Source organism: Corylus avellana, chromosome 7 (assembly GCF_965113065.1).
Source record: "Corylus avellana chromosome 7, dhCorAvel1.hap1.2, whole genome shotgun sequence".
NCBI classification, from domain to species: domain Eukaryota; kingdom Viridiplantae; phylum Streptophyta; class Magnoliopsida; order Fagales; family Betulaceae; genus Corylus; species Corylus avellana.
This window is the reverse complement of record NC_142496.1, coordinates 24,985,469-25,009,673: the sequence shown is the minus strand read 5'-3', so window position 1 is coordinate 25,009,673 and position 24,205 is coordinate 24,985,469. Positions and strand designations below refer to the sequence as shown.

The following is a 24,205-nucleotide window of genomic DNA, read 5'->3' as shown; positions in this document are numbered from 1 at the left end:
TTATTATTATTCTTTTCTTGTTCTTTGGAATTTGGGATGTTGAATTTTTTTTTTTATACTATTGCTGTAAAAGTTGATGATGTGGCAATAACAATTAGTTCATGGATCAATATTTGTAGAAAAAAAAAAATCTGATTTTCAATGACACATCATTCCAAGTGTATGTATGACATTCCATCTATTAAATAAATAAATAAAATACTGATTTTTACTATCACGTCATTCCGATTGTACTACATTAGCATAATTGTCTTTTAAATAGCGTTACTCATATTTATAATGGTTAGAAATTCAGAAAGCCATCTATTTTCTTGGGCATCCTTGTGGTGTAAAACCCTGGTCTTATTGTGAGAAGATGAGTAGCGAACATGGAATTGGTAGTTTATAAAGTCACTATGGGTACATGCTAAGTCTCACATTACTTACTTATAAGATGAAACACGATTTTAATTTATAAGTATAATTGATTCTAGCATAAAAAATTTCAAAGTGATTAATTATTTTAAGGGGACAGATGTGACTAATACTTTACTTGAATCGCTATATATATGCAGAGGAATTTAATGTTGATATCATTTTAATATATGGGGAAAGAGTAAATCAATTTAATATGAGAAGGCAAAGTACTTGTTATTTTATTATGTGTTTCTATGAAAAAATACAATATTATCTCCAACATTTTCTACCCTTATGAAAAGACTAAAAAATCATAACGCTTTTTAACCTACTTTTATTCTCCCGAGAATGACTAGAAAGTCTAGAATAATTCAAAGTTCATTTGTAATTACAAACCCAATGCTACTGTATAACTGCACGTAGTTGTTTCTAGTCGAAATAGCCGGAACTTTAATCCCACGGGAACCCAACTCATTTTCACAGCTAACGGCGTAATCGCCGGCGATTTTTGCGTCATAGTTCGCCGTCAAAGCATCTTCCTCCAATTCCTCCAGTGCACTCCGGAACGACGCCACCACTGCTTGGTACCAAGACGAACACTTGGCAACAGCCGCCGTACCTTTTATCTTGAGCAGCTTATCAATGAAAGACTTGCTTTCTGTTGCATTGGATAGTGCTAACCCAAGAGCTATTTTAGCGAGATCTTTGAGGTTCGACGCCGACGGAGTTCGGGAATCGGAATCCAAAGCTTCCACGCAATTGGTGTAGCTTATAGTTTTCTTGCAAACGCCTTCAACTAGTTTGGTTGCAGCAGTTGTTGGGGATAGAGAATGGAGTAAAAGGAGAAAGGAAAGAGCAATCGCCATTACTGCACGAGCATGGGAGTACTCCATTGATGAAAAGATAGTAGAGATCGAGTAAGGTATACGGCGATGGGTGTTCGTAAATATAGTCAAAGCAAGAGTCTTTTTTGGAAGGTTTTTAGATTTTTTTTGCGCTGGAAATTTAATTACCGAGATCTATATAAATTGATTGCTCATGAATATGGGGAGGTGCTCTTTCCCATTTATAGTTAATTATCAACTTTTTTTTAATCCTAAAATACCATTATCATTAACTTCATAATAACATAAATTGAATTATTCTTTTTTTTGAGAAGATAAATTGAATTATTCTTAAATAGTAATCTCAATTATATATGTATGTGTCCAGGTGTTAGTAATCTTAATTAAATAGAACTGCTAGACGTACAAGTTTTTTTCACAATTTATTGACAGGTTTTAGTATGGAGTAATTCTAAATGGTCTACTTGTGTCATACTTGTATTCTACTAAGAATGATGTGTCTATTAAAGGTACTATTGAGCTTGTGATTTATCATTATTGAATTTTGATGAAATTGTAATTTTAATAGCCACATCATACTTAATAGGACACAAGTAAGAAACAAGTAGGCCATTTAGAATTACTGGTTAGTATGTGAATCGAATTATATGCTGACACTTATCAATAAGTTGTAAAAGGTGCATGGTAGGTCTAGCGATTTTCAAAATGAGATAAGGCCTCAAACTTATCCATCCTAAACTTGCCTTGATTGTTTATTGGTTTGATGGACAACTGTGGCCATGAAAGATCAATAAAATTTTCTGTATTAATAGAATGAAAAATTTTAAAATTGAATCAATGAGTCAAGAATTTATCTGACCAATTAGAGCAGTTTTGTTCTACATATTTTTCTACAATTGAAATTTCAATGCTACAATTTTTGGTGGGAAATGTGGAATTTAATTTACATAGATTCAAAGAGCAGCAGCTTCTTATGTATAATTATCCTTATGATCCCAATAATTCTCTTAATTTCCTTTCAGTGTTTTTACTTGACATGGGTATTTCTTTCTTGAAAAATGCTATTTAGCATACAAGATTTGTATACCAAACAATTGGGATGACATAGCAATAAAAATTAACTTACATTTTTATAATTGTCTATTAAATAAATTTGTATAAAAGTCTACTACACAACACTACATACACCCTAGGAGATGCCATTGTCGGTTCTTTTTTGTTCTTTATTCTTTCTTTTATAGTGAGAGAGAGCAAGCATGTAATTAAGGTCATTATTAAAAAACATTAATTAAGGGAATATATTTCCCGTTTTGTAATTAAGGTAATTTGATATATGTCATCGACGGACAAAAATTTCCTCCAAACCGGTATAAAGGAAATATCTTCCAATCCATGTAAAATAGTGCTAAGTGTCTATAAACATTTAAAAGACACATTAAATTTAGTATAAATTAGTAAACTACTATTAATGAGGTTAATAATTTAATGTGCCTTTTAAATGTTTATAGACACTTGGCACTATTTTACATGGGTTGGAAGATATTTCTTTCATACCGATTTGGAGGAAATTTGTGTCCGCCGTCAACTCATATCTTTTTTTTATTCCCTTTTTTTTTTTTCTTTTTGGAATTGGGAGCGTTAATTTTTTTTTTATACGGTAAAGATCAGTTCTTGGTTCAATATTTGTAAAAAATAAAAAAAAATAAAAAATATTTTCAATGACACGTCATTCCAATTGTATGACATTCAGTCTACAACAACATAATTGTCTATTAAATAGCTTTACTCATATTTGTAATAGTTCGAAAGCCATCTATTTCCTTCACCATCCTTGTGGGGTGTTTGTATTTGTGTGGTTGTTGTAAGGGATGGGAGTAAAACCCTAGTTTTATAGTGGGAAGATGAATAGCGAACATAGAATTGATAGTTTATAAAGACACTATAGGTGCATGCTAAGTGTCACATTAATTACTTATAAGATGAAACCCGACTTTAATTTATAAGAGATTCTAGCATAAAAAACTTCAAAGTGATTAATCATTTTAATGTGACAGATGTGATTAGCATTTTTCTTGAATCGCTACATGGACGGGAATTTAATGTTGATATCATTTTAATATATGGGCAAAGAGTAAATTAATCAATTTAATATGAGAAGGCAAAGTACTTGTTATTTTATTATGTGTTTCTATTAAAAAATACAATATTATCTCCAACATTTTCTACCCTTATGCAAAGACTAAAAAAACGTAACACTTTAACCCTTCTTTTATTCTCCCTAGAATAATTTAAAGCTCATTTGTAATTACAAACCCAATGCTACTGTATAACTGCACGTTGTTGTTTCTAGTCGAAATCGCCGGAACTTTAATCCCACCGGAACCCAACTCATTTTCACAGCTAACCGCGTAGTCGCCGGCGATTTTTGCATCATAGTTCGCCGTCAAAGCATCTTCCTCCACTTCCTCCAGTGCACTCCGAAACGACGCCACCACTAATTTGTACCAAGACGAGCACTTGGCAACCGCCGCGGTTCTTTTTACCTTGAGAAGCTCGTCAATGAAAGACTTGCTTTCTGTTGCATTGGATAGTGCTAACCCAAGAGCTATTTTAGCGAGATTTTCGAGGTTTGACGCCGACGGAGTTCGGGAATCAGAATCCAAAGCTTCCACGCAGTTGGCGTAGCTTATAGTTTTCTTGCAAACGCCTTCAACTAGTTCGGTTGCAGCAGTTGTTGGGGAAAGAGAATGGAGTAAAAGGAGAACGGAAAGAGCAAGCGCCATTACTGCACGAGCATGGGAGTACTCCATTGATGAAGAGAGAGTAGCGATCGAGTAACGTATACGTCGATGGGTGTTCGTAAATATAGTCAAAGCAATGGCCTTTTTTGGAAGGTTTTTTAATAATATTTATGACTGTTTTTAGATTTTGGGAATTTAATTACCGAGATCTATAAAATTTGATTGTTCATAAATAGGGAGAGCGGCTCTTTCCCATTTTTATTTAATTATCATTATTTTTTTAGTCCACCATTATTATTAACTTCATAATAACATAAATTCAATTATTCTTAAATAATAATCTCAATTAAATATGTGTGTGTAGGTGTTAGTAATCTTAATTAAATATTACTGCTAGACGTACAAGTTTTTTTCACAATCTATTGACAGGTTCAATGGAATTATATCAACCATTAAAAAAAATTAATATCATCCAATCACATGCTGACACTTGTCAATAAATTGTAAAATGTGATAGGTCTAACAACTTTTAAAATGAGATAAGGCCTCAAAACTTATCCATCCTGCACTTGCCTTGATTGTTTTTTGGTTTGATGGACAACTGTGGCCATAAAAGATCAATTAATTAGAGTAATTTTGTTCTAAATATTTTTCTAAAATTGAAATTTCAAAACTACAATTTTTGGTGGGAAATGTTCAATTTAATTTACATAGATTCAAGGAACCTGAATCACATCTATCTTCTTATGTATAATTATGTTCATGATCCCAATAATTTTCTTAATTTCCTTTGAGTGTCTCTATTTTTACTTGACATTGGTATTTCGTTCTTGAAAAATACTATTTAGTAGACAAGAACTGTTATGCCATATAACTAGAATGACATGGTAGTGAAAATTAATTTTTGGATTAGTAAAGGCTTGTAAAAGAAATGGGAGAATGCTAAGTTTTCTCCTGGTCTTAGGTGGATATTATTTAAAAATAAATAAATAAATAAATAAACAAAAAATAAACTTGCCATTATATCTCGAAGACAAATTTCCTCGAAACCAGTTTAGAACAAATTTCTTTCAACCTACTTCAATAAGTGACTTTTTTTTAAAAGGGAATCCATATCAGTCTCATCTATAGAAATCATGAGCATAAAGCTCTTACAAGCAACTATAGTCGAAGCTACGAGGTTACAAGTGTCACAGATGACGTATTACATTCTATACCCAAAACCAATCCACTAACCCATGACCAATTTACATATTAAAAAATAGATCTGTGCCAAATAGACTCAAACTAATGCATAGGTAGGGCTTATTTCTCGAAACTGAGGGTAAACTAACCCCCAACAGAAACTCTTCATCCTCGACCTGAAAGTCAAGATAACGTTCACATTCACAACCCAAAGGTCTGGACCATAGCAAATAACCCAAAATGCATCACACATGCAGATCGAGATGGGACAGAGCCTTATTACGAGCAAAAACAGAAAATAAAAGCGTACAGGAAAATAAAGGGACTAAAACAGAAATACAAACATAATAGAAAAAATTGGACAAACAACAAATGGAAACCAACAAAACAGGAAAAAAACCAGAGAATCACACTAAGCGGGAAACGACAACTGAAAGGAAGCCGATTGCGTGCTGGCTGGAAACCGAAGCGGAAGGTGGCGTTGGAGCTCATCGCGGGGGGACACGAGGAAAGACCCAATAGCGAACGGTGGGGGTAGAACGGGTGCAAAGGAAATCAGCGTCGCACACAAAACAAACTGGGGGGAGTATGAGTGAATCCCCCAAGAGCATCACCCACAAAGTGTGACAAACAGGCAAGGCAACAAAAACAACACACCAAAATACACGGCAAAAGACAGACATAAAGGAAAGTAAATAAAACAACCAGAAACGAAATCAACAAAACAGCCGGAAAGAACCGAAATCAAACCACATCGGTAGAGACTGATCCAGTGCAAAAGGTGTGATGGGCACTAGCAGATCCGGTAGCAAGGTGGTGGAGCACGCGTCAGGACCAGGCGACAGGAAGTTGATCGAGCAGGACATGAACCGGAGCCAAACCTAACCCAACAACAGGCGCGGCAGATGGAGAAGGGCGGAAGATCGGCCTCCAAAAAATCCTAAAATCAGAAAATGGGCGAAGATGGAGGGAGAGGAAGAAAATGCCCAAAGAGCAAGGGACATCAAGTAAATAGGCTAGCTCTATCGCGGGAGAAGAAGAGGATGGGGGGGAAGCGGGGGGAGGGGGAGAACAGGGGTACTCCCCCTCCGACGGCGCTCTCTGCTAGAGATGAAACCCTAGCAGAGAGCATCTTGAGAGTGGCAATAGGTGACTCGTGCCATTCAACATCTCACAAATTAATGTTTAGGTTCCTAGGTTAATAAAATGGCAATAAATGACTCTTAAAAATATTTAAAAAAATATGTGAGAGATGACATTTGTCACCTATTGAAGTAGGTTGAAGGAAATTTCTTCCAAATTGGTTTAGTGGAAATTTCTGTTTTTATTTCTCTCGTCTGATTTTTAAAATACAATATTCACAAAAGGACAAGGAGAACACCTAACATTTTCCAAAGAAATATATCAAGTTTTGATTTTTATTATTTCATCGTTCCAATTATATGGCATTCGTATAACCGTTTATTAAATATCTTTTTTTTCTTTTTCTTTTTTCGAATGTCGAACCTATTTTTATTTATTTATTAATACCATTCAATTTTGGAACCAATTTTCACCTTATAAACTGTAATTTTGGAAGCAAAAATTTGGGGAAGAAAGTGATAATCCTAATTGTGTAATAAGTTATTATGTTACGTTCCAAAAAAAGAAAAAAAATTATTAAGTTGTTCAAATATACTGAATTGAAATCATTAAATTTTTAGTGCGACATGATCACAATAGATACATTTCTTGAACAACTTAATGATATGGCAGTAAAAATTAGTTCTTTGATCAATATTTGTGAAAAAAAAAAAATGACTGCTCTTTAATGTCATGTCATTCCAATTATATGACATTCAGTCTATTAAATTTTATATATATATATATATATATATATATATATATATATATTAATTTTCACTGTCACACCATTCCAATTGTAATACATTATGATCTATTAAATAGCCTTACTCATTTATAATGGTTCAAAAGCCATCTATTTCCTTCAACATCCTTGTGGTGTGTTTGTATTTGTGTGCTTGTTGTAAAGGAGAAGAGTAAAACCTTGGTTTTATAGTGAAAATGTAGCGAACATAGAATTGGTAGTTTATAAAGACACTAAGAGTGTATGCTAAGTATTACATTACTTACTTATTAGATGAAACTCAACTTTATAAGTGATTTTAACAGAAAAACTCAAAAGTAAGTAATCATTTTAAGGTGATAGATGTGACTAGCGCTTTTCTTGAATCACTATATGCACGGGAATTTAATGATGATATGTAAATCAATTTAATATGAAAAGGCAACGTACTTGTTATTTTATTTTGTGTTTCTATGAAAAAATACAATATTATCTCCAACATTTTCTACCCTTATGCAAAGACTAAAAAAACATAACTTTAACCCTTCTTTTATTCTCCCTAGAATAATTCAAAGCTCATTTGTAATTACAAACCCAATGCTACTGTATAACTGCACGTAGTTGTTTCTTGTCGACATCGCCGGAACTTTAATCCCACTGGAACCCAACTCATTTTCACAGCTAACGGCGTAGTCACCGGCGATTTTTGCGTCATAGTTCGCCGTCAAAGCATCTTCCTCCACTTCCTCCAGTGCACTCCGGAACGACGCCACCACTAATTTGTACCAAGACGAGCACTTGGCAACTGCCGCGGTTCTTTTTATCTTGAGCAGGTCATCAATGAAAGACTTGCTTTCTGTTGCATTCGATAGTGCTAACCCAAGAGCTATTTTAGCGAGATCTTCGAGGTTGGACGCCGACGGAGTTCGGGAATCAGAATCCAAAGCTTCCACGCAGTTGGCGTAGCTTGTAGTTTTCTTGCAAACGCCTTCAACTAGTTTGGTTGCAGCAGTTGTTGGGGATGGAGAATGGAGTAAAAGGAGAAAGGAAAGAGCAACCGCCATTACTGCACGAGCATGGGAGTACTCCATTGATGAAGAGATATAGTAGCGAGCGAGTAACGTATACGTCGATGGGTGTTCGTAAATATAGTCAAAGCAAGAGTCTTTTTTGGAAGGTTTTTAGAATTTTTTTTTTTTTTTTTTTTTTTTTTTTTTTTTGCCTCTAGGAATTCAATTACCGAGATCTATATAAATTGATTGTTCATGAATAGGGGGAGCGGCTCTTTCCCATTTATATTTAATTATCAATTTTTTTTAATCCTAAAATACCATTATCATTAACTTCATAATAACATAAATTCAATCCTTCTTAAATAGTAATCTTAATTATATGTGTCCAGGGGTTAGTAATCTTAATTAAATAGTAATGCTACACGTGCACGTTTTTTTTTTCACAGTTTATGGACAGGTGTTAGTATGTGAATGGTTATATCAACCACTAAAAAAAATTAATACCAACCTATTACATGCTGACACTTGTCAATAAGTTGTAAAATGTGGTAGGTCAAGCGATTTTCAAAATGAGATAAGGCTTCAAACTTATCCATCCTAAACTTGCCTTGATTGTTTATTGGTTTGATGGAAACATTGGCCATGAAAGATCAATTGAATTTTCTATATTTACATAATGAAAACTTTTAAAATTGAATCAATGAGTCAAAGAATTTATTTGACTCACCCTGGGAAGTCCCGGGTGAGTCCCAGTCAAGTCTCGAGCGGATTTCGGGCAAGTCTCGATCTGGTCCCGGTCAAGTCCCGGACAAGTCCCTGTCAAGTCCTAGTCAAGTCTCGGGCAAGTCCCGGTCAAGTCCTAAGCGAGTCCCGGGCAAGTCCAGGGCAGGTCCGGTCAAGTCCCGGGCGGGTCCCGGTCAAGTCCTGGGCAAGTCCCGGGCTGGTCCCGGTCAAGTCCTAGTCAAGTCTCGGGCGGGTCCTAGTCTGGTCCTAGGTGGGTCCCTAGCAAGTCCTGGTTCGGTCCTGGGCGGGTTCGGTCAGGTCCCGGGCAAGTCCCGGACGGGTCTCGGTCAAGTCCCGGGTGGGTCCCAAGTAAGTCCAGGTCTGGTCCGGTCAAGTCCCAGGCAGGTCCCGATTGGGTCCTGGGCGAGTCCCGGGATTGGGACCTGGGCGAGTCCCGGTCAAGTCTCAGCGAGGTTCTAGGTGGGTCTTAGCAAGGTCCATCAATTTAAGAATGAAATGCTCACAGTCAGAAAATGGTTTATAGTTTTCAAAACCGTAAATCATTTTCCAAAAATTAAAGAAGAATTTTCAGTCAAAAGGAAAATATTTTCCATTGACCACTATTTTACGTCGAAGTAAACACCGTAAAATGCAAAAATCATTTTCTGAAAACTATTTTACGTCGAAGTAAACAGAGCCTTAATTTACATAGATTCAAGGAGCAGCAGCTTCTTATGTATAATTATCTTTAAATAATTCTCTTAATTTTCTTTTGGTGTCTCTATTTTTACTTGACATGGGTATTTCTTTATTGAAAAATGTTATTTAGTAGACACGAACTATTATGCCAAAGTCGGCTAGACAGTTGAGATAACATAACAATAAAAGTAACCTGGCTTAAAAAATAAATATATTTTCATTACCACATCATCCCAATTATATGACATTCACATAACTATCTATTAAATACAATCGTATAACAATCTACTAAATATCTTCATTTTAATTTTTTTTTGAATTACTAAAAGATTGTAGCATTACTATAGGATTGAAATTTTTGGAAAATTTACAAACTGTGACAAGAATACCCACTAGGGGTAGGGCTGTCAAAATTTACAGGGAAACCGGAGACCCAGTTCCGGTTCCCGTTGCAAAAAAAAAAAAAAAAAAAAAAAAACCGGGACCCCGGTTCCGGTCCCGGTTTTTGGCACCCAATAAAAACCGGGAAAATGGGAACCGGGTGCATATATAATTATATATATAAAATAATATATTTTAATATTTTATATATATATATATATATTTTGTTTTTAGCAATTTACCACTTAGGATTCACTTCAATTCACACCTCTCTTCTTCCTTCCAACCGCCTCTCTCTCTCTCTGTTTTTGTCCATACATAATACATATATGTATTGGCATTGATTTTGTTGAAGGAGAGGAGTTTTGCTGGGTTCCTTACCGCCGCTCTCTAACACACACACACTCTCTCTCTCTCTCTCTCTCTCTCTCTCTTTTTGTCCATACATAATACATATATGTATTGGCATTGATTTTGTTGAAGGAGAGGAGTTTTGCAGGGTTTTGCCGAGGGAGAGGAGTTTTGGGTCGTTAATTTTGGATTGTGGGTTTTATGGGTGTTGCTGGGTTTTGCTGAGGGAGATGATTTTGGGTTGTTAATTTTCTGGATTTTGTTGGGGTGTTCTATGCCATGGCCGAATGGTGGAGTTTTGGGTTGTTAATTTTTTGATTTGATTTCATAGAGGAGTTCTAGTTTTGGTTTGGATGTTTTCTTGAGTGTGTGTAACCATGGAAAAACAAAATTGCTCTTGTTTGGAGAAGATGATGTTCTTGGACTGAGATGCAAAGTTTTTGTGGCTGGGTCCGACAAAAGAGTTGCCAGAGAAGGTGACCGTGGGTTTCTTTAAAAACCGGTTACCAGACCGGGTAAAACCAAAATCGGCCAGTAATCGAGACCCCGATTAACCAAGACCCGGTTCCCGGTTCCGATTGCCCAAAACCAAGAACCAAGGTACTCCGATTCCGATCCCCGGTTTTGGCCAAAAACAGGAAAACCGGACCGGGTTGACAGGCCTAACTAGGGGTGTGCAACTAGGGGAATTGGATCTAAAAAATATTTTAACGTGTCTCAAAGGATTGAATTTTTAGGAAAATTTACAAACTATGACAAGAATACCACTAGGGGTGTGCAGCTAGGGTAATTGGGTCTAAATAATATTTTAACGTATCTCATTTGACATGTCAACATCCACATCAGGAGCCCAATGTATGTGCCACATCAGCTAGAGCCATGTCATCCATACAAAAAAAGTAAAAACAAAGAGAAATACTTCAGTGTAATAAAATGCCCACATTTGGCCAATTCTTAGTAAGATTAGCAGATGGACAATCACATAAAAAGAAGAATTAAAATTTGAAATTTAAATTTCAGTCTTCTCTCCCTCACTAAATATGAGCCAAATGTGGGCATTATATTACACTGTAACATACCTCAAAAACAAAACACCATGTGAAAAATGAAAAACATCATCTTCCTTGAAAAAATAAAAACAAAAACATAACACACGAAACGCCGATCTGGAAACCTATTTTTGGCATGAAACTCAAGGAACAAAAACAAAACCCCATTAATACGAAAGGGCAATCGATCAGAAGCCCCCCTTGCCTAATTGAGTGTGCAGATTGCTTACCAAACATTCGAAGCATATTGCAACAGAATCTCAAGTGGCTGCCTCGATCAAATAATCCCAACCGTTCAATTTCTGCAATTTAAATTCTAGAATGCAGAGGGATAGGGTAGTAGTTCTGTATAAACTCAACAGCTTGAAATAGGAAATCGCTTTCAAAGCAGTGGGTTTATTTACACAAAGAATAAAGCCACCACCAGAGATTGGATCCGAAATAGCAGTACAAAATATCGATAGATAACTAAAGAATAAAACAGAAAATGGAAAAAATAAAAAAGAAAGACACTATCTCCTTTAACTCTCAAACAATTACACACATTTCTATACTTGAAGGAAAAAAAAAAAAAAAAAAAAACCTGAAAAATAGAAGAGCCTAGCATTCCCACATAAAAAAAAAAAAAAAAGTAAAATAAGTTTTATACCTGAAAGGTGAGTAAATTGGATGATTCATTCCCCTTGGCATAATTGAAAACCTCTCATGAATGTCAGCTTTCCTTCCAAACAAGGAAAAGAACATCAAAGTAACCACACATCACCCAAGTGGATGCCACGCTAATAAAGATCAAATAAACAAATTGCCCTGTCACTGACGTGCTTCCTTTGGAGTGACGTAACTTCTGCTTTCAGTGACATTGGAGTGGGCAAAGACCTCTGGCGCAATCTCCCAGCTCCCACTTCTTCTTCCCCAACTCGAGTGACGAGCATCAGCCCGAATGGTGGGAGCTCGATGATCTGAACCCAAAACAGAATCAGCATCCGAGGTATTATGGGGAGGTCCATTGCTCCCTCTGCTGCGTATGTCCTCATCAATTTCGTCAATATTACGACGCTGGGAGATCTTCAACAAGTCTTCACCAATCTCTAGATCGTCTTCTACCTTTGGACGTCGATCAGTACCCAAATCATCTCCTGCTGCTCCTTCCCGAGGGCCAGGTGAAGGGGGAGGCCTTTGTATCTCCTCTTGAACAAAAGCCCGGAAGCTGTTCCTTGAGGGCTTCACTTTTGTGCAAAATACCTCAAGAAAATTATTTAAACAACCCCGGTCATAAACATTGATCCTGTTGTCAGCTCTGTACCGAAAATTTTCATAGGTAGTCTGAAAAACATCAACAAGTATTAAGCTAGCTGATAAAAAATTTATGTGCTAAATGATGCTGGCAATCTTTCATTTTTATGAAACAAGAGTTTAAATAATGATCAAACTAGAATTGAGATAATCCTTGCATAAAACTAGAATTGACCACAAAATATTGTGTTAGAAGCACAAATTTAGGAAAAGGTAAGTTAACTGACCTGGTTTGTGCCTATAAGGTACAAATGGAAGCCAGTAAGTCCACCAACAAACCACAGAGAGATGAAAGAATAGGCCATTAGTATCACAGATGCGGGAGAATCTTTCATCGCATTCCAGACAGTGCCTCGATGATGGTTATGCATCAGAATCTTAATGTACAAAGCTGACATAGCAAACACATAGATGCAAAGGAGAGTGGCTGAAGAAACAAACATAAAGAAGAACCGATAGTTGCGCTGCACACAACAGAGGCCAAAAACATTATATTAATACAAACAAGAAACAACCCAGAACAACAACAGGGAAAATACAAATGTCACAAGCAAAAGCTGCAAAATATATTTTCAATTTCCAGGATAAACAAACTACCAGTCCAATGCATTGGCCCACCCAGGGGCAATGGTGATCAAAACGCTCCACGCAATTGTTGCAAATGGAGCAATGGGAGCAACGAGGAGGTCGATATAGCATACAAGTGTCACAATACTTCACCCTCACAGTATAGCCATTGACCATTACTTCTTTCGTTCGAGGGAACTGGAGGCTTGGTGTTTGTCGTCCCCCAACATCCATTGACACTGAAGAGTCATAACGAAATTCTTCCTCTGGAGGATGTGAATTACGTGGAATAATACCCGGGTCCCGGGCTGAAGTAAGAAAAAGAAGCACCAAGACCTATCAACATCAACTAAGGGATTAAAAATTTGTCAAACCCCAGGAAATCAATAGTGAGTGATCACTTTTAGAATCCACCCAATAGATACTTTACAACAAACAATAATAGAAATTCAATGAAAAGCATTTCAGGGGGTGAGGATGTTCATTATCATCACTCTTCAAGTGGCCAATACAATTATTGGTACCTTCCTATGAAGGCTTAAATTCGTATATCACCAACCAACACCCCCACCACCCCCCCCCCCCCCGCGGGGGGAATCAAGCCCCCTGCATGCTCCTTTTTTTCAAGATGAATATGCAATGCAATTTGTCAGGATGAAGCAGCAGAAGCTGGTGTCAACCCCAACCCCCCCCCCCCTCCCTCCCTCTATCACGATGTTTACATTCCAAATATTACAATATTTGGACCAACATGACACAAGTCTACTAAGGGTAGTTGCTTGATATCTCGTACTTTGGGCTTGGTACTTACTACTTAGACATAAAATGATTTATAGACAAGTGATATCTGCTAACCTAATAGAAGACAATCAAGGGGAAAGCCCCAAATAATGGAATTCCCCATGTAGACTTTGTCATAAGATTAGAATGCAAAACTTAAGAGATTAGTTTCTGGTTAACAGTTAAATAAGCATCTGTGATCCTTCTGAAAGTTGACATAATCCAAAGCAGTATGATGTTCAGAGCATTTACATGATAATATGAAGATATTCAGTTACAAGTATACAAGGGTTAAGATGGCTTACGTGGATAGTAAAGATAATTGCTACCACCAGAATTGCATATCCCGCATTATTTGGTGAAAATTCATGCCGAAGATGCCTTGCAACAAATACACAAAAGACGACAATTGGGACAATAATCAGCAATAAGGTGACAAGAAGTGATCTAGCATCTGGCCCAAATATCAACCTCCCACCAAGGATGAACTTCTGCAAAAGGTAGACGATAAAGAGTTAAATGCAAAATATACTAAAAGCTAAATGTACTTTAAAAACTATAAGCAATTAAATCTTCTGCACTAATTATGGAAAAACTCAGGAAGGATAAGCAAAACCTTTCATGCAAAAAAGGAAATTTGGCACTAGGGCCATGCCCGAGACAAAATATTCCTGCATGCTTGCTTAATTAGCCAAGCTATTGAAGATTAACCACATATATAATGATATTTTAATCAGGCAAGATAGAGAAACTGGTAATTGTCAAACAAAATCTGTTAATCATATCATAAAAAGCAACTATTCAAGCCATGCTAAAAATGGATCATCAGAGGTATCTAAATTAACTTCATGAAGAAGTGCTGTGTTTGGATATATAGTTAGGGGTCGTTTATTTTGATGAATGCTCCACCACACAAGACATGCCAGTAACTTAGAACTATATACATTTCATGATTCATAGTTATTTATAAGTAAAAGCAACAAAAGCTTCGCCAAGAAAGAAACCATTTATTGGTTTCAACCCGTAACAGACAGAAGATCAAAACTCCTTAGAGAACTAAAATTACAGTAAAGGAGATGCATTATTACTTATCAACAAAAAAAAAAAATGACATGGATAAATTTCTATAGCTTTTACTATAATAAAAAAATAAAAAAATAAAAATCTTTCCACCCATTATTTTCACAATCACTTGACTGCTACCACTTTTCCCTCAAGTGAGAAGGCTTTAATAATCATAACTTGAGCAAACCTGCCCCAATGATGGTTTCCAATGACTGACATATGTACTTGCAAAGTCATATCTGATATTCAAAGTGCAATTCACTCATTTATTTATATCTACTTCTCTAAATACATATCATTAATCTATTGAACAGATAGTTTTTACCCAGCATTAAAAGCTCAAGGCACACTTAAGGCACAAAGCAAAAGCACACACCCCATTAATAGTAATTCTTAATTGCTTGCTGATCAATATTATATTAATATGAAAAGATTGTGCATATTTTTGTGCCCAAAGCTTCAGAAAAAAGTGCACATTTTTTGCGCTTCATTGAATGCACTTCGCTTCAAGATGAAGATGTGCTTAGAAATTTAAGCATGTAGGTGATTTAAACAACACTGGCCTTTAGCATTCTGTAGGCTAATGACAGACTAGGAAGGTGAAAAGGGATGTATAGCATGTAGAGTAGAGCAATCTTGTCTGAATGTATGTTCTCCCATACATAGTAAAAAACCAAGGACATAATGCATTTAACCAACCACTTGACGTTTTACACTTCTAAACTCTCACATGTCAGAGTAAAAAGTATATCCAATTATACATAATGCACATGCTCAGCTCAGTGCATAAAGACAGTTGGAAGGTATGTGTTGCAACAATTAGATGGTCTTAAATGACTTGGATAATTTTGTTAGCTCTTTCACAAGATATATATTGGCCATCTTTAAATTAAATGCTGCCTCTTTGACACATATTTAAACACACATTTACAAACCAGTTTTTTTTTTTTTTTTTTTAATTATCAAAAAAATATGGAAACCAGTTGTGTACAACAGAAAGCAACTCGATTAACCCAATCGGTGGAGATAATTTACATTCTAAACCCTTTAGAGCGGCTAAAAAAGGCAAGTTTATCATTCTTGCCCGGCAAACAGAATATCCAGTAGGTTATAGAGTCCTGCAGCAGCGGCACATTCCAAATTGAACATGCATGTATCTCAGGAAACCGAAAAATATCCTAATTTCCCTTCTTTAAGGATGCAGATATTAAGAATCACAAAAGGCAGAGACTGTAGCACTCATCCAGCTGTTTAGAAGAATAAATTGCAAACCAACTAAGGTATTCACTTGGAAACGTTAAATTACGTGGCAGTCAAAACCAGGGCCAAGAAAATTTTAATAAATACAAAACCATGCTAAACATTTCACTTGATAATAGAACTCTTGTGTAAGTCTAGGCATGGATCATTTCAAGTGATCAAGGAAAACTACAAATAAAGATGTTTATCTTATTATGGAGAATTGTCATGGGACTTTGGGAACATAGATAGAAGATTTACATTAAAAACTCTGCCTTTCCGCTTGATGTAAAACCTTAGACAAAAAATGAACTATTGAGCTCTTGAAGGGGTTGAGCAGCTTTCATACTTCCTCTATGGGAGTGGTTTTCCCTACTACTATTCTTTTTTAGATCTTCTAGATTCTTCTTTTTTGAAAGTATTAGCACTTCCTGTTCTAGCTCTTAAAAGGCTCATACTTCTCTAAGGGCTCAAGAATTCGTACAAATACTTCCCATATATGTGGTGCACCACGATAGGCTCATCTCATTAAGTTGTTAAGTATAAAGGAAACACACTATTTACTTGCTCCTTTCCTTTAAATTTATTCAGTTGTACATGCAAAAATATTGATTTATCCAAGAACAGAAGAAGAAACACTCATTTGTTGATCATATTACAGCATAAACTTTCTCAGATTATTACTTTTTTTATGAATAAAATTGTACACATGTTTACATGACAGCTGTCGGATTTGAACCCACGCCATTTCAGACCAGACCCTAAACAGAGGCAAAGGGGCATTCTGATAATTGAAACTTCCTCAGATTATTATACAACAGTATGAAGTACAAACCACTGTCTGACTAGCAGGAAACAAAAAGAGATGTCATATTCAAGGGATGTCAAAAATAACCGGGAAACCGTCCCCGGTTTCCGGTTCCGGTTTCCAAAAAAAAAAAAAACTGGGACCCCGGTTCCGGCCCCGGTTTTTGGCACCCGGTAAAAACCGGGAAAACCGGAACCGGGTCTTATTTTATTAAATAATATTTATATATATTAATATTTTTTAATTCTTTTAGTCTTTTACGCAGCGTTTAGGACCTTAGGCAATTAGGTTTCTCACTTTTCCGGTTTTGAAGGTTTTAAAATGATTTTTAGGGTAGTTTAAAAATTTTGAATTTTTATTTCTAAGGCTCATATAGGCAAAAACATTGATTTTTTTAGGATTTTTAGGCTTTTTTAGGTTTATTTTTTAATTAATGGGAACAATCACAATAAAGCCTCTTTAATTTGGACAAAAAGATTAATAGCTTTTTCTTAAATGAGCTAACTTATGAAAAAAAATAATGGGCTTATTTTAGGCCCAATACCTAAAATAAGCCCCAAACACTAATTTTTTTCAAAAACCGGTTACCGGACCGGGTAAAACTGGAACCGGCCGGGAACCGGGGTCCCGGTTCCGGTTCCGGTTTCCCAAAACCGAGAACCGGGGTACCCCGGTTCCGGTTCCGGTTTTGGCCAAAAACCGGGAAACCGGACCGGGTTGACACCCCTATATTCAAACAAGACATTTTTTTTTTTTGTATAAGTAAATCCAATTACACATATCTGCCCATAACAAGTCATGTTTCTCTTTTCAAATAATACAACCAATACAAAAACTGACAAGTATCGAAAAGGTCAAAGACACTTTAACTCGTTTTGCTTTCTCCTAAGTTACATTCAAAAGACCATTCAATGGTTCATTAGGAATCATTACATTTCTCCCAGGACATTGGTAGCCTTTAAATAAATCTAGTTCTGTAAATAACTACCATCAGAAATGCTACCAAAGGTGCACTACATCATCAAGAATATATTGTCTTGGCCATGAGAGAGGGTCCAACTGTTGTTAAAGAACATAATATCAGATAACAACCAAGCTCTCTTCTTTAGTTGTCCTTGAAGTACAAAATTTTATAAATCAACATCAAGCCCTCGAGTCCTAATAAGTTAAAGATAACCCCAGAGAATGCATTAATTATCTCACATAAGTAAAACCACCAACGCAATAACCCCTTCAATGGAATAACTAAACTGGGATTCCCAGTTTAGAATCCTCTAATTTGTCACCTAAGCAGAGAATCCTAATTAAAAATATCATGCAACTTCCACTTTCCTTCTTTCTTTCTTTCTTTCTTTCTTCTTTTTTTTTTTTTTTTTTTTTTTTTTTTTTTTTTTGAATAATGAGGATGACAAGTTCACTTATCTACAATAAATAGCCACTGGAGACAGCCTTAAGCAATATGAAACTATCAGAAACTCTAAAATATAGTCCATTTAGCATAAAAACAGAAGGGTACAAGGAAGATATGATCCCAAACGAAGATGCAAGTTTAGTATAACATGATTTGGCCGATGCATTCACACTCATCTTTTTGCCTTGAAGAACAACAAAAGAATATCATAACCATGCAAACCACAATGCCACGGATATCAGGTTGGCTATTCCTAGATTATAAGGTAGTAAGTAATTGAGGACCAATGGTAAGCTGCAAAGTATGATTGCAATCAGCTTCAAGCTTCAAACAACAGCTGCTTCACAATTTCAAAAAATAAAAAATAAAAAGCAATAGCAATAACAGATTTCGAAATATGGAAGTTAAATATAAACTCTACATCTAATTGAAAAACAAATGTGACCTATTTCCACACAGCTAACACACAGAATTTCAATAACTAATAGTAAATATGTTATATTCCAAGAACAAAAGAACTCAATAACCAATTAACAAGTCATCAAGAGTTCAGCAGTACTTAGAGAAGAGAACCACCATGCATAAAAGATAAGTTATGTTCTCCACTAATTCCATTGTTCCTAAGCTATGTCAAGTGCCAGATTTTGCTGGTTCACTTAGCCTAACTCTTTTTTTTTTTTTTTTTTTTTGATGAATAATATATATATTTTTTTGATAAGTTATTATTAGAAGAATAATAAATCATTCATTATTTTTTTAGTGAATAATAAATTATTATAAGAAGAAACAAAGCACTCATACACGAAAAGTATACAAAAGAAGTGACCACCCTATTGGGGTCGAAAATCTAAAAAATTAACAAGATCTTAGCCTAACTCTTATGCCAACCATACTAGCCTAGGTGGCACAATCCATACCATGTAGCTCCAGTTTTCATCATTTCTCATTAATTCAAAACATCTCTTAGTGGAGATACTTTAGCTTAGGCCAGAAGGGAAATAAACCAAATCAAAGTAAGCAAGAATAGATTATACGATGTGGTAGCTATAATCTAAGTATGGATGACAGAAAGCCAACCCCTCAATCTTAGCTGCCACATCATTGCTTCAATATGATCTGTGTTTAAAAATTAAAAATCAAAATCAAATAAAAAAATTGTCAAATGACATACATCCTAACATAATTTGGTTCAGTCTTTGTCCAATAAAAATTTCAATTGTCATTCTAAGTTCTAAGACAGCTGTAGAAACAATTCGGCCCAACTCTATAAGGAATATTGCTTCCCCAACTAGTAATACACTACATGCTCTGAAATCCCCAAACCCATTCCCAAATCAACTATATACAAAAAATGCACTTGAATTAGGTCCACTAGCCATTGGTAGACTTGACCGGTGCTTCAAAATCTATTCTGCCAACGTATACAACTACCTAAAATTTATGTAAATAATCAGAAACACTTGCCTAAATCTAATCTAATTAAACACTTGAAATTAAGAGGAAGTATAACAACCAGTGCAGAGATAGAATTCTTCTCTCGCACAAATAGCACCAACAAATACATTTTGGTGAACAAAAAAGTTGTTAGTTCACTATCTGATTTTGATCACTGAACGTCTCGATAAACCCAACAATAAGCACCCATTCGTCTAGCCGAGAGATTTAGCAAATAAAAAAAGAAAAAAGAGTTATTTCCCTCTGCTTAATCAAGTTGTATTGTATAAGCTAAGTGAAATTGATGGCTTAAGTCCCGGGACCCATAAGCTCAATTGCTTTCCTTTACTACAGCTATAGAACTTCCTTTTCGACTGACTTCCTCTATTAGACAGGATAGGGAAGGAACAACTGATTCCCTGAAACAAAATGAGTCAAGCTGGCCAAATATCTAGGGGGAAGGGAACAACTTATTCCCTGAAACAAGATGAGTGAAACATGAGCTAGCCATATATCTAGACAGCGCTTGGATATGTTATAGAAAGGGCATTATGTAAGAAAGAAAGTGGTGGCAAGCATCATAAGGACTCCTTACATCTCTAGTGAGACACATTTCCAACATCTCACTACGGGACTTAGCAAGGCCCTTCTTTGATGAGCAATCTGGGAATGATCAATCTCCATTCGCTTGGAGGAGTGTTAGTGTATGTGTGTCACTTATGTCCCATACATCACCGATATCAGATTTGTCACATTGGTTTGTCCGCTAATTGGCTTTTCCGCGTGGTGGGCCATTGCACCAGAAGCTATTCAAACCTCCTAAGTATTCATTCCCATGAGAGGTAGCCCAACTAGTGAGAGATACCATCATTGAGAATATATGTAGGATTGCATGATTAGCTTGCTATAATAGGTTGCTTGAGTTGCAGATTAGCTTTCCAAGCCTGATCATCAGGAATAGCGAGACCGGCCTGGCCTTTCCTAAAACTGTGAAAGTGTAGGAGGATTTCTTGCTTGGCCAAAATGTGTTAAACAGTACCTTCTTACAAAAAAAAAAAATCTCTATAGGTGGAAAATGGGACTACTGGTCTGCTGCTTTTACTTTTTCTTTTTCCAACTACGGTGACGAAAGAAATCAAAGAAACCCAGCTTCTTGAAGGTCCCAAAAGGCGGGTAATTTTTGTCAACTCGTCTAGTAAAGCCTCACTTGTTCAGCAAAGACCAGAACCGATTCAATCAATGCAACTTCGTCCCACCAATCTAAAAAGAATTTTGCATCTTCATTTCTTGCAACTCCAGATAACTAAGTACTCAAAGTTGAGGCTAGTACTTAAAGGTATGGTTTTCATTTCTTTCCCTCCATCTTCTTAACGACCAAGCATAGAGAATAGGGGCCTAAGGTGTGATTTTACCACAAAATCCTACTTAATCCCAAATCGTGCTGTAAGCAAAACTAACAGAAGAAACCAGTCCAAAAAGAAATATCTTCATTAATTACTAGCCTCTTCCTCCAAACCAACACTAGCACCTCCTTTAGTTGCAAAGGAGGTGCAGAAAAATAAAAAGAAAACTTTCAAAAATTAATTCTAATTCTAATTCTAAGCCTAACAATTCCATTACTGACAACCCCAGAGAGCAAACACTCCAGTCAACTAAGCATAACACATCGAGTCCATCGTTTCTTAAATCCAGAAAGCAAAAATAAAATAACACTAATAAACAAATAAATATAGTCAAATCTCCATTTTCTCAGCAAACAAACAGGGAATTAAGTTCAAACAACTTAATAACCTAATTCCACATATACATTCATCCATAAAAGTAAACCTAATTCCACGCATTTCACCAAACAAATCACCAACTCAATCAAAACTCACTAATTTTCACACAAACCCCATAAATCTAAAGCATACCCAGATAACAAAAAAACAAGCATAGGTCTCAAATTCAGAAGAAAGAAAGAGAAGCAACAAGGGGCTCACATTACTTCCTTTCCACGCTTCGTACACGCGCTTAGCCATGAGAGAATCTCACGCTCTCACTCACACTCACGCAGGAACGGAGTCGAAGACTAGGAACTTGGGGCTGTTCATCTCACTCGCATTTAGACACCACCCCTTACGCCCACAAATCACACTGAAACCACTCGATTTGCTGGTGATTTCGAGGTTAAGGTATTGGGACTCAGACTCTGGCCCTCTTTCTTTAGAGGGTTCACTTTAAATTCCACAGAGCAAGAGAGAGAGGGGTTGACATCTGAGATGGCGGTTTGAAAGTTTGGAATTTTGAAGGTGTCCCTTGTATTCTCTTTCGTGAGAGAGAGGGAGAGAGAGAGAGAGAGAGGAATGTTTTCTAGGGAAAATATTTTCTGGAGGGATATATAGGGAAATGAAACCCCATCAATGAACTCCATTTTCTCATGTCAACAAAGTGATTTTGGATTAAAGGGGACGAAATGTCTAATCTGTCCCTCTTGTACAACTTTTGTTTTTTCTCTTTTCTGGGTTCATTCTGACATGTCAGCATCAGTATTGGGTCATGGATGACGTGTCAATATCAGACTGGTTCTTGGCAGTGCAAGTCACCGGGATTGTGTGTTGTGAATGGTCTTTGGTCTATCAGATTACCACAGTGTCAATTCCAAGCATTGGGAGGTGAAAGCCAGCCTAACTTTCTCTTTTTTCTTTTTTCTTTTTTCTTTTTTCTTTTTTATTTTTTATTTTTTGGGATAGGAAAAATGAAGATGAAAAAGCCAGCCTAGTTGGACAGCGGGATTTTGCAAGATATACTTCAACTAGGCATTTTACAAGTCTTAAATGAGTTGCAGATTCCATTAATAGTAGTCATATGTTGTGTTCATGCTTCAAATATTGAGGCAAATGCTTGTGCATTTTGTTTAGCACATATAACAAACAACTAACAACAAAAATCAGAAAAAATTCAAATCAACAGATAAGCTAAATTTAGACAGGTGTTTAACACATCACTACTCTTAAAAGGATATCTCAAAATAAAAGGTTGAGCGGGAATGCCAGTAGTGAAACTGATGGCGACCCTTGATCGAAAGTGCTAACAAGAGAACTCCATCAAACTTAGCTCATGACTATCTTATTAAATATATATACAACAGTTGAAGAATCCCCCGTCAAGATGATGAGTTTGACGCCCAATCAAATCAAAATGTATTTAAGCTCATACCCAAATTTAAGAAATATGGATATAGAAAATAACTCTTTTAAAAATAGCAAATGCATAGATCATTGGTAAAGGTAATACACCAGTATGAAACAAAACCTAGGGAGGAAGATGGCATACTGATGAAGGTAGATAAGAGGCGCAATGATGACCATTTAACACTAGTTAGGGTGTCACGTGCTTAATTTTCTATGTCTAGTAATAATAGATGTATCCCTATGTTGGTTAATAATATAAGTAGTTAATCTCAATACTATATATAAAAATCTTTCATGTGTTATAAAGATCTAAACCTTACACTAGTGCATATTTAAATTGTTATGTAAGCTGACTGATAACATTGCAAAAATGAGTAGATATGGTGTACAAGAAACTTCAAGTAAAAGTTAATTTGAATGACATACACGTATTCTAACTAAAAGCATATGTTTTTGTCCTTAATATGCTAATATAGGAAGACACATTAATACACTATATAATAAAAATGTATTTGTTTGTCTTTCTTATGCGCCGTCATTTGATACAAAATATAGTTCCAAAAAACACCACCTTTCAACATAATAAGTGAAAAGATGAATTTATTAATTTCCGTCTTGGGAGTTATGAAGAGGTAATGTTAAATCTATGTTATGTTTCTTCACATACTTCAAGAGGTGATATTTTTAGACCAATAATGAACTCAAAAGCTTTACAATGCTATCTATATATTTGATGCCATCAATCAACGAAAAAAGAAGCTTGATTAAGTTGTTTGCCATGAACCACAAATAATTTTACAATACAACCAGCACTTGCCACAAAAACATATATACAGAAAAAGACTTGCTGATTAATTAGTTTGTGTAATTATTACATAAATTTCCCTTAAATATAAATGCAAATTTATTCAACTACCCTGCCTTAGGGGATGGTGGCTAACATGACTTAATCAACGTCGCAGAAAAGATAAATGATATAATTAATTAAATTTTTAACAAATTTTTAATCATTTTTCATAGTGAATGGATGAATCTACTATTGAATTTATACGGGATTTACATGAGTAAATAAATATGAAAAAATAGGGTTCTCTTCAGTTCATTTTGGACTGTAAAATATCCAATTTATAGCTAGAATTTATTCTTAGAAATCGTAAAGTCACAAATGAGACACATGTCTATTAATAAAAAATAATAATAAAATAT

The 24,205-nt window shown here is 35.7% G+C and overlaps 4 protein-coding genes across 4 annotated transcripts; all 4 read right to left on the bottom strand.

Annotated features, from left to right (window-relative positions):
• Nucleotides 1-741: 741 nt before the first annotated feature.
• LOC132183645 (putative invertase inhibitor) lies at nt 742-1,296 on the bottom strand. The gene has a single exon (XM_059597004.1). It carries the CDS (start codon nt 1,287-1,289, stop codon nt 768-770), a length of 522 nt encoding a protein of 173 aa, XP_059452987.1. The 5' UTR covers nt 1,290-1,296; the 3' UTR covers nt 742-767.
• Nucleotides 1,297-3,515: 2,219 nt separating this feature from the next.
• Nucleotides 3,516-4,062, bottom strand: LOC132183994 (cell wall / vacuolar inhibitor of fructosidase 2-like). Its single transcript, XM_059597473.2, has one exon. It carries the CDS (start codon nt 4,049-4,051, stop codon nt 3,530-3,532), a length of 522 nt encoding a protein of 173 aa, XP_059453456.2. The 5' UTR covers nt 4,052-4,062; the 3' UTR covers nt 3,516-3,529.
• A 3,501-nt stretch (nt 4,063-7,563) lies between these two features.
• On the bottom strand, nt 7,564-8,114 carry LOC132183652 (cell wall / vacuolar inhibitor of fructosidase 2-like). Its single transcript, XM_059597011.2, has one exon. It carries the CDS (start codon nt 8,102-8,104, stop codon nt 7,583-7,585), a length of 522 nt encoding a protein of 173 aa, XP_059452994.2. The 5' UTR covers nt 8,105-8,114; the 3' UTR covers nt 7,564-7,582.
• Nucleotides 8,115-11,598: 3,484 nt separating this feature from the next.
• LOC132183818 (protein S-acyltransferase 8) lies at nt 11,599-22,181 on the bottom strand. Its single transcript, XM_059597259.2, has 5 exons — nt 21,809-22,181; nt 14,175-14,360; nt 13,120-13,425; nt 12,750-12,986; nt 11,599-12,552 (listed from the first exon to the last, which is right to left on the bottom strand). Exons 1-5 carry the CDS (start codon nt 21,845-21,847, stop codon nt 12,040-12,042), a joined length of 1,281 nt encoding a protein of 426 aa, XP_059453242.1. The 5' UTR covers nt 21,848-22,181; the 3' UTR covers nt 11,599-12,039.
• Nucleotides 22,182-24,205: the final 2,024 nt, after the last annotated feature.

Excerpts from the sequence above, each read along its gene's own strand:
- LOC132183818 (XM_059597259.2), bottom strand. The coding sequence starts at position 21,847 with ATGGCTAAGCGCGTGTACGAAGCGTGGAAAGGAAGTAAT. Across the intron at positions 14,361-21,808 it reads AAGCGTGGAAAGGAAGTAAT|AAGTTCATCCTTGGTGGGAG; the intron begins GTGAGCCCCTTG and ends TACCTTTTGCAG. Across the intron at positions 12,553-12,749 it reads ACCTTATAGGCACAAACCAG|ACTACCTATGAAAATTTTCG; the intron begins GTCAGTTAACTT and ends GATGTTTTTCAG.
- LOC132183652 (XM_059597011.2), bottom strand. The coding sequence starts at position 8,104 with ATGGAGTACTCCCATGCTCGTGCAGTAATGGCGGTTGCTCTTTCCTTT.
- LOC132183645 (XM_059597004.1), bottom strand. The coding sequence starts at position 1,289 with ATGGAGTACTCCCATGCTCGTGCAGTAATGGCGATTGCTCTTTCCTTT.
- LOC132183994 (XM_059597473.2), bottom strand. The coding sequence starts at position 4,051 with ATGGAGTACTCCCATGCTCGTGCAGTAATGGCGCTTGCTCTTTCCGTT.